This window comes from Nyctibius grandis, chromosome 5 (genome assembly GCF_013368605.1).
Source record: "Nyctibius grandis isolate bNycGra1 chromosome 5, bNycGra1.pri, whole genome shotgun sequence".
Lineage (NCBI taxonomy): Eukaryota > Metazoa > Chordata > Aves > Nyctibiiformes > Nyctibiidae > Nyctibius > Nyctibius grandis.
In genome coordinates this window covers 15,033,726-15,047,841 of record NC_090662.1, presented here as the reverse complement: position 1 = coordinate 15,047,841, position 14,116 = coordinate 15,033,726, and the positions used below count along the sequence as shown (strand labels likewise).

The window sequence follows — 14,116 nt, the reverse complement described above, 5'->3', positions numbered from 1 at the left end:
TCAAGCACAGAAACTCTACATATAGCTATAGACATGACTTCCTCAAAGACTGAGACAGACTGAGACCAGAGGAGAGCAAGAAAACAGTACACTGTGCAGAAAGCGAATGGTTGGAGGACAGGCAGTGTGAAGGTACCGAGCTGCTTACTTTGAGGGGGGGAAGAAAAAAAAAAAAAGAATGATGATGACTTTTTTTTTTTTAAAAAAAAAAAGGAGAAAGTAATCCACTTTGGTTTCTCTGGACAATGAGGGAAATAAAAAGAAAGCACAACTCAACTGGCAGCAAAACCCAAAGCAGAGTACCAAGAAATGTTGTAGGGTTTCCTTTTTTGGAGATGTTTGACAGAGGCCTGGGGCAGAGCACTTACTTGTCTCTCCCTTTGTTTCTGGAGAGGATTTCTGGACACCCATTCAAGCTCTACATTTCTATCAGTAGTGTATAACAGTACTGCTATTGCCTGTTGGATCATGTGACTATTAATCTCACAGGGCAGCAGCTCTGTGACCATTTCTTCTGTTCTGCACTGAGACAGTGATGTGCTTTGCTTCGCCATATGCTTACTTTTACTCATGTCCTTCATTGAATGCCTGTGCTTTTTATTACCAACCTAGCCATTTTGATTTAGGAACTTTCCTTCTGCTACGCACAGAAACAATCTCTACAAATTAATTATTAATTTAAAAGTGTGCAGAAAGAAGAACACAGGAAGAAAGCAAAATAAGACTTCTGATATAATTAGTCATGCATGTAGATATACATATGCATATATAAATAAGTATACTACATTATTTATTTATTGTTGTCTTTTTTTATGTTCACAGGGCTACAGCCACTCATAGGGGCCAAGTTATATTCAAGGATGCCTTAGCACAACAGCTGTGTGAACAGGGAGGTAAGAGCCACCATCATATTAAAAATATCTGGAAAATGTGGTTTTCCATTGTACGTGCATGTCAGTGTTACTTATCATGAAAGTTACTTCATAGAAAACTTAGTACCAGGATCTTCTTTACAATCTTAAAACTAATACTTTCTTTGGCTTTATACTTCCCATTAGTGATCCGAGAAACCCCTCTGTCCTCTCTGCTAAACGTTGGGGAATACACAAAAGTTAAAGTAAATCCTGTAGTGTTACACATTTACCTGAAATCAGTCTGTAACAATCAATACTTGTTTTTTTGTCAAAACCACAAGCTCAGTTTTAAGCCTCACTCTATTAACTATAAGCAAAAAATGCAATATGCCTGCAGCAAAAGCTTCGATTACCATCCAGCTCACACGTATCTTTGTGAAGAACCTGCCTTCCCATTTTGTGCAAGTAGGCCATCAAATTTTTGCCTGTCACCTACAACATTTGATCATTTTTATAGCTAAACAAAATGTTTGATTTATGCAAAATTTAAAAATCTAATTGTTTGCATAGTTATCGTATATATCCTTTTGATGAATAACCTAAAAATAAATGTCCTGTTGTGAGCTGTTGTCTGCAAACAGTACACTGCTTTGAACCTGCTTCATTAAAACAGTGGGAAGTATAGAAGGTATCCATCATTTTTGGTGCAGGACAGACAGGAATTTCTGTGCTGATCCAGTTTTCTCTGCAAAATTCCAGTGATATTTCCATGTGAAAAGAGACAGTGAAACATAGGCCAATCAGTCTAAAATAAATATTTTTAAACTAGAAATATGTTGTCATATTAACAAACAAGAGAAAATCCCCCAAAATATGTTGTCTTGGGGCATTAGAGCTATAGTTTTTTTCCTATGAGTTTGGGAATATCTGTGCAATGTCTTTTGCAATAAGAAACTGTTAAACATTGTGTCAGGAGCATATGCTGAGTTTCAGCAAGCTGAAAGGAAATATACAACTATCAGTGTCAGAACTGGCAGCATGGTCAAGGAGAATATGGGCAAAGCAACAACATTTCTCCCTGCTAGAAGAAAATAGCTTGATAGCCAGAGACTAGTGAGTAGAAATCCGTCCATACAGGCTTTTGCAGTCCTTTTTTCAGGCGTGCTGTACCAGGAGATTTTAGTAGGAGAGCTGACAGCAGAAATTGTAGTTCTTTTACCCTTCTCTGCTTTACATTTCTCCAGTTTTGGAGCATAACCTAACCTCAAACCAACATTTTAGCAATACTTACGTTCGTTAGAGCAATAAGTCGTTGTGGTACTGTGTGCTGTCCCGAGTTCACAGGGACTCTGCAGGACAAGGAAAAAATAGGACTTGTGTATTGGTTATGTGTAGAGAACAAGAGATGCTGCCATCCCTGGGCCTTCATTGGCTGCTCAGCTGTGACGATCCCTTTCCCTTGTCCTCCAGCCTGGCCACTGATAGCCATGTCCTGCACCACTTCCCTGAAAGAGCCTTCAGCTTCCCCACCTTGTCGTAGTCTCCCACATCCTCATGACTTCTGTGTTTCCCATGATTTTCCCAGCAATTCTCTTTTGCTTTATACACAGTCACTTCAGAGACTTTCTGGATTTGTCTTCTCCACAATACTTGACGTCATTGCAGTAACTCTGCAAACACTAGGTTTGACTTAGTCAAGGATCACAGAGGTACTGTTCTATGAGCAGTTCACAGTGTATGACAGACATGTAATTAGTCATCATCTTTCCCTATAACATTGATATGCAAGCTTCTCAGAGGTTCTCTTGGGCTTTCTCCCACATTTTTATCCTCACCAAGGCTTCTCTTCCCTTACTTTCCTAGCTTGGCCACAGTATTCCTGATCCAGCTAGTCAACCACCATGTTGCCCTTTGCCCTTCCTCCCATCCATTCCAGCACCATGTTCTCCTCTGCCCTTTTGTTCTTATTTATTCAGCAACGTACATTGCATTAGTCCCCCTAACTAGTCCGTACTACTATAACTCTTGCACTATTAGGATTAATTTTCCTATTCAAATAAAAAATGCTTTCTTTAAAGCAAACCTCACTTCTTTTATTCCATTAAGACAATCAGTTTCACCAATACTACTAATGTAAACAAAGGATTCTTCCAGAAAGAATTAGTGAATTTATTTAGATGCAAATATCATTAAGATATATGAAAAACAGCAAGGTGGATTGACATAAATGACTTTATGGTCTGTTTCTGGCCCTAAACATTACTATACTGAAATGTTGTAGTGAATGATGTAAAATATTAAATGAAAAAAATAAAACCACAGGGCAACTTCATAGATTTATTACAGGATATCTTTCTAATAAGATATACGTTCACTGGAAATGATAACAGGCATCATAATAACTAGTATAAAGGATATACATGAAGCAAGGAATCTCAGAAATCATGTTCACTGTGGCTGTCCACCCTCAGATGTGCATTAGTAAATCATAATAGAGTTAATGCGATTTGTGCAGTGAAAGGAAAGTGTAGTACTTATTTTGAAGAGAATTAGAGGATGATAAAGGGCAGCATTAAGGGATGGCAATGCCAAACAAGCAGCCCTATGTATAATGTAAATGGAATAAGGAATGGTGCCATAGGGACAGACACCAAGGAAAGTAAAATAATTGCTTGAAAAGCTGTGTGTTCAGCATATAATAAATATTTTAGGAAGCTAGAGAGATATTTGAGAACTGATGTAAGCTTCTAAGTTTATCAGAATTTTATTGGATCTTGAGGAAAGGAGACAAAAATTATCAGACAAAAGAGTTAAACCAGCAAAAATAGGCAAGAAAATAAAAACTGTATAAGCCAAGACAGAAAAGATAAATATAAATAAATATAAATCTTATAAATACTTTTAAGGACAAATAAAGATGTTAATGACTGATGATATTCTTGCCATTAGTAATATCTTTAATCAATAATGTCTTCAACTTGTTAATCTAATAGTAAAATTATTGGAAAATAAGGTAAACAGTTTATTGTGCAGACTGATTCGTATGTATTCCTGGTTTGAGCCGAACAAAAATGATACATTAATAAACAGTAGCATAATTAAAATGAAGTTGGCAAAACATCAGACCTGGCTGCATTGCGCTGTAGAGCTCAAAAGAGTTTAGGTCCGTATGCACACAGCGATGCTGCTGGGAGGAACAGCTCACGGTGCAGGGATGGATGCAGCCAGCACTCACATCACATAACCCTGCCTGCCTTTACCGCACCAAGTAGGGTGCTAAAGGGTTAAGGAGACCATTTCCCTGTTACACTACATATCTTTGGGCCAGCAGTACAATTCTTTGGAATAAGGACCATACTGGGAGATCTGTGAGCATGTAATTTAGTTCTGACTGACCAGAGGAGAATCTCAAAACAGTAAAACCTAAGAGATGGAAAAGATGCAGGATGTTGTTCCCTCCTAGTGCAGAATCATTCCTTGCAGCATAGTTCCCAGAATTTTATACAATCTCATACTCAACGCCACAAATTATAGGATTGGGATTCCTTTCTTAAGAAATGACTCTACGATCTGACAGATGCCTCCATATGACAGTAAATCCTGAGAATTGGCCCAGACTCTCTTTTATTTGATAAATTCTGCCTGATAGATTGTGGAAGACCTTTTACGCATGTTTTGTACCTTGTAAATATGGATTTAAGAACACTCTGAAAAACAAATGCAAACCAGATTGCAGGCTCTCAGGCTTGACCAGAACGGTATTTTACAGAACAGAAGACTGGAGTTCAGAGCTGGCATATTGTTCTTTGGCTTATGTGTCAGCGAGAATAATGCAGCCCTCGGGCAACACACTGACTCTCTCTAGGGGGATGTTCAGCCTCTATCATTCAATAGCAACTTTGTTTACCAGTAGAGAGAAAGTATTGGCAGAAGGCTAAATAAAACCATTAATTTCCTTTTTAATCTTCATCTGTTAGCTAATGACAAGATTAGACTTTTTCATAATATTCAAAATAGAATAAACCTCTCTCCACATCTCATTTGTGATTAATTGATGAGCAACAGCTAATGGCTGGTGGCTGTTGATCTCTGAGCACAGTGTTTGTCTGGGAGCATTTGAGAATCTGTGTTTCTGCAATTCACTTTTCCTTTATCTTTAAAAAAAAAAGTTCAGGGCTCTGAGAGAAAAGAAAAAAAAAAAAAAAAGAGTCTATTTATTTTCCGGTGAGTTTTAAGAATATTTTCTTATGCTGTATTCCATACCTATCCCTACACACAGGCTTGACCCCACAGATATATGGAATACGGGTATCAGTAGTACAAACCGATGTTGCTGGAATGTGTGTTTAATTTGCATTATGCTAGCTCTTTTTATCTGAATGAAGACTGGTTTTGCTTAATAGTTAACCATTACTATATTTAATGATTTTGGTTCCTATTTTTCCACTGACATTGGGGCCATCACCAAATCTTGTTTCCCTCCTCATATTCCAGCCCCTCTATCTGAAGATGACATTCCCTTCCCACTTCTCTTGTATTTCCCTCCCTTCCAGTTTAACCAAAACAAGGCATATTTTTCTATTGGTTTAACCTTTCAGTAGCCTTACTTCATCTGCAGAAAATTTTAACCTTTTACTCCAAAAGATGCCTTCATTCGCCCTCATCCCATCGACACAGAGCCCCACAACGACCCCATTGACTTCTGAATTCCTCATCACTTTCCTCATGTTTCTCACGCTTCCAGTTGGACTGTGGCCTTTCTCTCTCTAAATCACTTTGTATTGTGTACTTTCTTCTGTGCTTTTCCTTATCAAAGGGATTGCCTTGTCTACAAGGCAAGCATCCTACGTTTCCTTACATTTTCCCATATTGTATTTGCTCATGCCTCTTAGATGGTGAACTCTGTTGAGCTCCATTTCCATTCTTTGCTTAGTACAATTTGTCTCTTGTAAAGCTCTGTATATACCCAGGGTGCTAGTTTAATATCAAATAATAAATTCATTTACTTTACTTTTTAAAAAAGAAATTACATTCTCATTCAAGCTAAGATGTATTTTGGAGCCACACAAATACTGATTCTAAATTTAAAACCATCCAACCAAGTGCCTAAGGAGCATCTCAGAAAATGAATCATGGTTTAAAATATGAACTAAGATGGCCTTTTTCTTCCTCTGTCTGAAGTATTATATAATTTTTTTTAAATTGTAAATGATTTATATCTTTGCTTTGTATAGCTGCTCTACACTGTATCATTTTTTTTAGCTTTGTCATGTTGTACAAGGAAACGCCATTTGACTTTGGCCACACTGTATGGGCTATTGCACGATCCATAGTGTTTTAAAATAAGTAGTTCTATAAATTGATAAAAAAGGCAGATCTGAAAATATTTTAAAATTACCGCAATTGTTGTTGTGTGATGTTTGAAATTTCTGTTATTTTGGGGACGTTAACGACAACACTGGAAGATCAACATAGTGCTGTTTTGCAATGAAATATAAAATGTGATACAGAAAGTATTCATAGGGAGATTAAAGCCTAAGTTTATCACTCATCAAATGGTACCCTCACAGTCTTTTGTCATATTCAGCTCTGGAATTTGAATTACAAATTAGATGAAGGAATACCTGAGGCAAAAATGCTTGGGCTTCTCAGATCCTGTAGAGATTTGGGAAATATAACCCCTCCTCAACATAAAGTCTTTATTTGTAAGAACAACCTTTTGTCCAATATTAAGTGTTTGCTTAACTCCAACTTTAGCTTTTTTAAATGAGTGATCAGTAGCACTAGTATGTATCTGCACAGTTTCCTTCATTTCAGTCCATTGGTAAGCAGTTTTGTTTCCAGTATACCATACAGCTCAAGAGCTGTTTTAGGAAAAATTGTCAGATCCCAATGTTGTATTATTTAATCACATAAACAGCTAGTTATATTAAAAAATGCTTAAGTCAAAGGAGTTTGCAAATTTAAAGCTTCCAAGTTTGTGCTATACCTGTGCCTTTTGGCTGAATGCTGAAATTTTGCATAACAACTTTAGAAAGTATCGTTAGTGATTGTGTGTATCCCGGGCTGGACTGCCTTCCACAGAAAGCCTTTTCCAAAGAGCAATGCCAAGCAACCTGGGCTGAATGACAATCTCGTCTTTCATTTTCATTTTCAGGTCTGACCTGCTCTTGTTGGAGAGGAAGGTCTTTTTCAATTGAGTTACTCTCAAAGGCTAACGAAATTTGCTTGTCCAGCTAATGAGTCTGCCCATGACGTGGCCTGACATGACCATCCTCGTAGATGAGCATTAGCAGAGTGGATCTCAGCCACACCTGTCCTTGCAGCTGATCATCTCTTAGTGATGATCTGAAGCTAATGAAAAGGGGTAATGAAAAGCAGAGACAGAGGTCTTATTTTGAGTTAACCTCTTACAACATCATGAATATTTCAAATCCCATGCTGTAAAGTCCTTCTTTTCCTACAGGCAAAATCCAGAACAGCCTGCATTGCTCAATCTGGGAAATAATTCAGTTAATCCATTTCTTCTGTGCAAAGAGTTTTTAAAAGTTTTCTAGAGAAATGTATACGTGCCTCCATGGAGAAAAACAATGCCTGGGACTGCAAGGGACAAATGCAGTCTTTTCCTGTGTAGTACCCACCCGTGCAGCCCAGCGTTATTCTGGAGGCACTGCCAAGCTTAATATGCAACTGCGGTTGTCTTGCTCCAGTTTTTGTACCGTCATGACGAGAGGTCTTGGCCATAGCTAGAGTCATTATTAGCATTTCTGGTGGGGAAGACAAGATGCCATGGATAAGTTTCTTGTATAAAAAATGAAGCAAGTTAGCTGCATAAAGAAAAAAAGATTTCATATTTCTGCACGTCTGTGATTTCTATTCAGCATCACACTCTTTAAGAATGCCTTTGCTCTTTACTGTGGTAAAGCTTTCAGTGGTTCTGTGGGTTTTTTTCAGCATTATCTACATATATATATATATATATATATATATATATAAGGTTACTGGATGGAGTAAAACCTGTCAGTCTTCCAAGTTATAAGTCAGTAACATCAAAGATTTCTGTCTAAGCTAAATCCAGACTCCTTGCCATCCTTTTCTGGTTTGCAGATATCTCATTTGTTTCTTGCTCAATCTTCTTAATCATCAACTTCCCCATGAAATGTTGCAATTTCATTACAGAACATCATGCCTCCATGCAAACCCAGTGTTTAAGGAGAAAGCAGGAAGAGAAAAACAAAATTCTTGAGAGTTGTGTTGGACTTTCTATTCAAATGACTATGTGAGGGCTCTATGCAGATTGCTGCATTCATTTTTATGTTTATTTTTAATCTATTTTTAATTTGTCAGATGTTATGACAGAAATTGCAGTACTTCAGTAATTTCTTGCAAATACGCTGAAGAAATCCGGAGTACTGATACAATTTAGGTCAGTGCCCAACAAGAAACAGAGAGTCATCAAAAGAATCCTGGCTTCAAAAATTCACTTTTTTTGATGTTCTATTTACCAAAGTACAGAATACAGCTAGAAATCTAGCTGCATGAGTGAGGTACTGAGAGGCAAACAAGGCAGCTGCTCCCCAGAAGCTTGCTTATATGCACCCTCTTTGCCTCCATGAAAGAGGAGTAGCTTACTTTGGATTTAAGATCAGGCAAGACTCTGGTTGTGATATCTACCATGGACTATCTAGCACACTGTGTAGCCAACTTCTAGACTTCCCCATATTTTTTATGTAGCTATGCCCTTTCAGATACATTCTGTTGTCATTTGTGTAATGTTACACCGAGAATCCTGTTGCAAAGTGTTAGGAGAAGACTACTCAACAAAGTTTTGTCATTTCACACACATGCCTCCATGCAGTGCATCATTGCGATATTCTACTGTTTCTTGGAACACAAAGACCTACTAGAGAATTGATTCAGCAATGCGTGTAAAAAATGTGCTTTGAAATAAGTGTTTGATTCGGTCATTTGCAGAGTCAATCTGTCACTTAGTGCCCTAGGAGTACAAGGATTTTTTTTCTCCGAACAATATACCCAGTAAAATGTTATCCAGTGCAGTATAAATGGTCGAAGCGTGGCATGTTTGCCTCGCCTAGACTATGTCTTTTGTTCAGCCTAATTCCCACTCTCTTTGTCAATCAGTGAATTACTGAATCTTAATCCAAATTATTTCTCATAATGTCTCATAATCCTAGACTAGAAGTGATCTTTCTTACATTGCTGTACAACCATTTCTGTCTTTCATTTATTATTGATTCTTATTTTAATGAGAGAATATTTATTTTTTCTTTTCTATTATATTTTTCTAACTTTCAGTGTGTATCACATTTCTCATAATTAAACTGTTGTGATAGTTGACTTAAAAGAACATGTACTGTACAATTTGTTTTATGCTGAATTGATTTTTAATGCTGCAATTAAGCCCTGATCATAGAAGGTATTCATGCATTGTCTGTCTTTGTTCTCCACAGCCCCAACAGAAGCTCCCTTACATCCTCACCTAGGTAGGTGATTTGTCATTCTTATTACTAAAACTCAGAATCACTAACTTTATTATAATAAACAATCTGTAAGGTCATATGAAACTAGCTCTGGGGAATTCAAATAAAAATGAGACTTATATAAAGTGAATTGAATTATGTCTAATTCTGATTAGTTGTTTTTTCATTGTGATTTTTATTGCTGCTTATTTATTGCCTTTGAGCCCCTGCAGTGTGACTATATCATGCTGCAGAGCTTTTCTTCCTAGCTATGTATTAGTGCATCTGTTTGCATGAGGACCCCGTAACCCCCAGTGTGGGACAGCACTGTCACACCAGTGCTGGGTCACTGGGAGGAAGGTTTTGTCCCAGTGCACCTCTGGGGTGCACCCAGGAGCAGGGCACTGCTCCTCCTGCTCTCCAAGCAGGGCATGGAACACACAGCAGAGCTCCCACCCTGCACCCGTTAACCTGTGCATTGCAAGTTCATTAGTCCGGGACAGATTCTGACATCCTTGCTCAATTTGAATAGCAGGTGACAGTCACTTCATTCATTTAATGGAAGTATTTGTAGAGAAAGGTCTGTTTAATACAAAGAGCTGCCAAAGTTTTGGGATTTGTTTTCTTTTTGTCATCAAACGTAAATGATATAGCCATTCTAGGGGGAAAGATGGAGCCCAAAGCTTGCAGACCAATGGTTAGAAACATTTGCATAGCATAACTCACAGTTTATATTCCTTACCTGAGTTGACCTTTACTGCCATCTCCACTGGTAGCAGCAGGGAATTTCCAGTGAGCTCATGGATTTTTGCTAACGAGTTATCAGAAGGAACTCCCTAACTATGAGAACTGTAGTACACTCACTAGGACATCTCATCCCTCCTTGTGCCAGTGTTTCCAAAATCTGGATTCAGAGGGGTTTTTTTCTGAACATTCAGAACAACTGACAATTTGGAACAAAAGTTCTTGAAACATTTAGTATGTACTTGATGACTGCATCTTTTCATAGCCCTTGCACTTTGGGAGATGTCTTAATTTTATGTGGTACCATGATCCAGACTAAGCAAAAAAACCCTGTAACTGAGAAAACTCTGCTTTTGTAACTAGAATACTTTAAAAAGCTGGTTTCCTCATTTTACAGTGCATTACTTTAGGTAAGGCAACACTCAGAAAGCCCTGGATGATTACACTGGATTTTTTTCATATAGTGCTTTTTTTTTCTTTGTAGCTGAAATGCACAGTGACAGCATTATCCTACGAGATGACTTTGACTCTTACCATCAGCAAGAGTTGAATCCTACCATGTGGTGAGTTTCAGACTTCTGCTTTCCTTTGTACGCATTTGAGCAAATTAAAACATTTTGGTTACTATAGTAAAGTATTTGTATTATATTAATTCCTACATACCTCAGCTCACATTGGTGTAAGCTTATGTGTGTCTTTGCTCCATTGGGACCTAAATATATTCGTTTATCAATTAATTGATTAATGACTGACTGAGAAATTCTAAGCCCGTTGAAGTGAGTAACAAATTCTCATTGACTTCAAATTTTGAATTAATCTAAAATCAGAAAGAAATAGTAGAGCTGAGCTCAGTGAATGTTTTTATATGAAGATTTTAATTTCTTGAAATCATCATGATTTCATGGAAAAGGTGATGAATTTCAATAACCAAACTTTGGTTTTTTTCAGTTATTTTTTTATTTCATGTTCATGTAGTACATATTTCTGGTGAAGCTTACTACAGTAAAAACTCCTTCTAAACTGAAATCAAATGTTTCCAAATCACTCAAAAGAAAAAATTAACTGAAATTAAATACCTCCATCTAATTTTCAGCTGCTGAAAATATTTAAGGTTGATTTTTTTTTCTTTCTTTGTGGAAGGCAAACTTTTTCTAAACTTTTGTGTTGTATAGGAAGGAAAACCCTTCCTTTCCCAGCTCTATACAGCGACTCCCAATTGCTAGGCTTTTTTTGTTCAACGGGATTCCTGAGTAGGGTCATTCGTATTATCACAGTCTACATCTGAAACAGCAAGCAAAGGTTGTTATCATTCTTTAACCAGTAGAGGCTGTTGGAGAATCTCAGGACTCCCACATGCGTAATAAGGCAAGTACAATTTAGGACAGGTCAGGCAGAAGCTTTATTGACTCTGATCACAGAGAGAGAGCACTTGGACAGCGTCTCCCTCTCTGCTCCCCTGTTCTCCGCCAAGTGATTACAGAGACCCAACCCATACACTGTTTTACAAAATGAGGGAAGAGGTGAGGAAAAACAATGATTTCAATGTTAGTAAAGCCAAGTGTCCATCCCTGGGAGGGATGGACTCCTTAAGTTGCTGCCACAGTTCTAAGGACTCCAACTGTAAGTAACAGGACAATATGGAGAGACAGCTGTTGGTGGAGCCTATAGGAGTGGGACACCCAATATTATCTTCACTCAGAAGTGGGGAGTTGGAAACAATTGCAGACTGAGAGCTTTTAGTCGAAATGAATGTTCTTTTAGCAAAGATAACTCTTAGGCAGACCTCACAATTTTAAATATTAATAATTTTACTGCCATAATGATTGCAGTGATAGAATACCATTTCATATGATATGTATGTATGTACATTACAGAAGAGGCCTCTTATAGTACAAAACTGATTTTATTCTGTATAGTGAATATTCCCACAGGTCATACTATACCCAGATAAACCCATCTATCAGTTTTAACATGAAGTCTTGAAGGTTGGAGTCCTTTTTTTTAATATGAGATTGTTACTGAGTTTTCTATTCCTTGAAATCCTATTTCATAAATATAACCAATTTTATCCATTAATTCATACAAGACACAGAAATATTTTAATGGCTTAATTTGTCTTGTTCCAAAAAATTCTTGATGGGCATTTTAGCAGTTACCTGCATTTGTTAGTTAGGAATACATATGTTCTGTGAAATCTGACTTCATTTTCTTTTTTATTAAGGCCTGTCACAGTTTTCCATCTGTGCAGGTCTTCTACAGTTTCACCATCTTATTAAAAAGATTGTGGTTTATGGAATTTTGTGGATATTTTTCTTCTGCACATACTTATTGTAATACTTTTTAATATGTGCCTACTATTTTCTCTCCTTTTGTTCCTTTTGTGTGAGCTCTTTAAATGTTTTTCTGGACAGATGCATTAAGGACCTGGAATACTATAGTATAAAAACCCCCTCTTTCTTTATGGGAATGAATAGATCAAGGACTCTTAATGGGTTACAGAATAGCTGCCAAGGTAGATAGCTTTAGCAGCAGTGTGTTAAATGAACTTGAGTGGAAAGAAATGAGAGGAGGCATTATTTCCCTGCAGATGTCTCATAACTCACAGAGGGCCTGTCTGTTGGGAGCCTCTGTAATTTATTTATCCATTGCTCTCTTATCTTTAAATTCATCCTTGCTTTATAGAAGGCTCAACAGAGAAATTTCAGACTAAAAGAGCCCCCAGTCTCCTGCTTCTCTTGTCCCTGAGATTTGGATTTGGCCCTCCTGGAATAACCTTGACCCGCCTTGGTTGGTGGGTCAGTGCAGGGAGGTGTATGCTAGAAGAGTGAGTCCCAAAACTCACTGTAATCCTGAGACAGGTTTTCCTGTAACAACACCAGAAAGCCACCATCTTCAGCAATGCTAACTAGAAGTGGAGCACCAGTAAAAGAAAACTGTAATGAGGTGTCATGAGCCTTTTCTTCATAAAGGATTTCTACAGTAGCTCTGCCTCCAGTGAAGACCTGCTTGGTGGCAGAAAGCTCATCCTCATTTGATTGTCTAGTGGGAGTTAAATCAGGGATTATTAACAGTTTATGCCATCCACCCCAAAATTGCTTTTTTTTTCCCCTGGCAACTGCTAAAATCCCATCTTTACCACAAACAATTGCGGTAACTGCTGGAGCAGTATTTCCAGCCCTGCTCTGTCCCCAGTCTACTGTGCTCTGAGCGTGTGGTAGCAGCTGCCTTGTGCGCACTGATACTCCAGCAGTGCCTTGTCACCAGGGGCCAGTTAGACTAAGCCACTCTAATAATTTCTGAAGCCATTATTTGTGTAAAGATGAAAATAGAAGTGTTTGCATTTTCCTATGATCTTTTCTTCTCAAATCCTACGTAACAGTGGCTTGGATGTGATTAATATTGTCCCACTCCTCCTGATCCCCTTTCTGGCATGTGCAACCCTGGCAGAGACGTACTGTCCAAGTGCACAAGTACAGCATTTCATAGCTTCTGTGTGTGTCTAATTTTATGAGTCCCAGCAGAGCCAGTGTGTCACTCCATCACTGGGAGAGGCCTCATATCAAATAACTATTTTGCACAAGGGCACTGTATGGTTTTGAGAGTAACTGCCTGTTTTTTATGTATTTCTGCTCTTTCAAATGCATTAAAAGACACATCCCACACAGCAACCATCTGTTTATTCAAAGGCTCAGGAGTGGTTACGAGTGTTTCTGGAGCTGCAATGGGAGGAGAAAGGGAAGGTTGGGATGGGGCTCTTCATAAACAGAAAAATCACAGCATCTGGGAATGGGTTTCTGACCTAAATCACAGTTTGATGATTGAGACAAAACAGGAGAAACTGCTGAATGGGGAAGGGATGAGTAGAGGAGGAGGCAGGAGGAGAGGACACATCAGGAGAAGGAAACAGGGAGGATTTCTGTGCTGGAAATGCAGGAATGGGAGTATGTCTCATTTTCTTGGGACTCAACCACCATGAGCATTTTCTTGTATGGTATGTCCAATTAATTTTCATATTCTTTTCTTCCAGCATGCAATCAT

At 38.0% G+C, this 14,116-nt stretch overlaps 1 protein-coding gene across 1 annotated transcript in view; it reads left to right on the top strand.

The window, feature by feature from the left end:
* The window catches only part of RELN (reelin), a 314,463-nt gene that overhangs the window by 123,907 nt on the left and 176,440 nt on the right, over positions 1-14,116 (top strand). Inside the window, 3 exon segments of the mRNA XM_068402522.1 lie at positions 823-893; positions 9,326-9,358; positions 10,563-10,641. Coding sequence (XP_068258623.1) covers positions 823-893; positions 9,326-9,358; positions 10,563-10,641 — 183 coding nt within the window.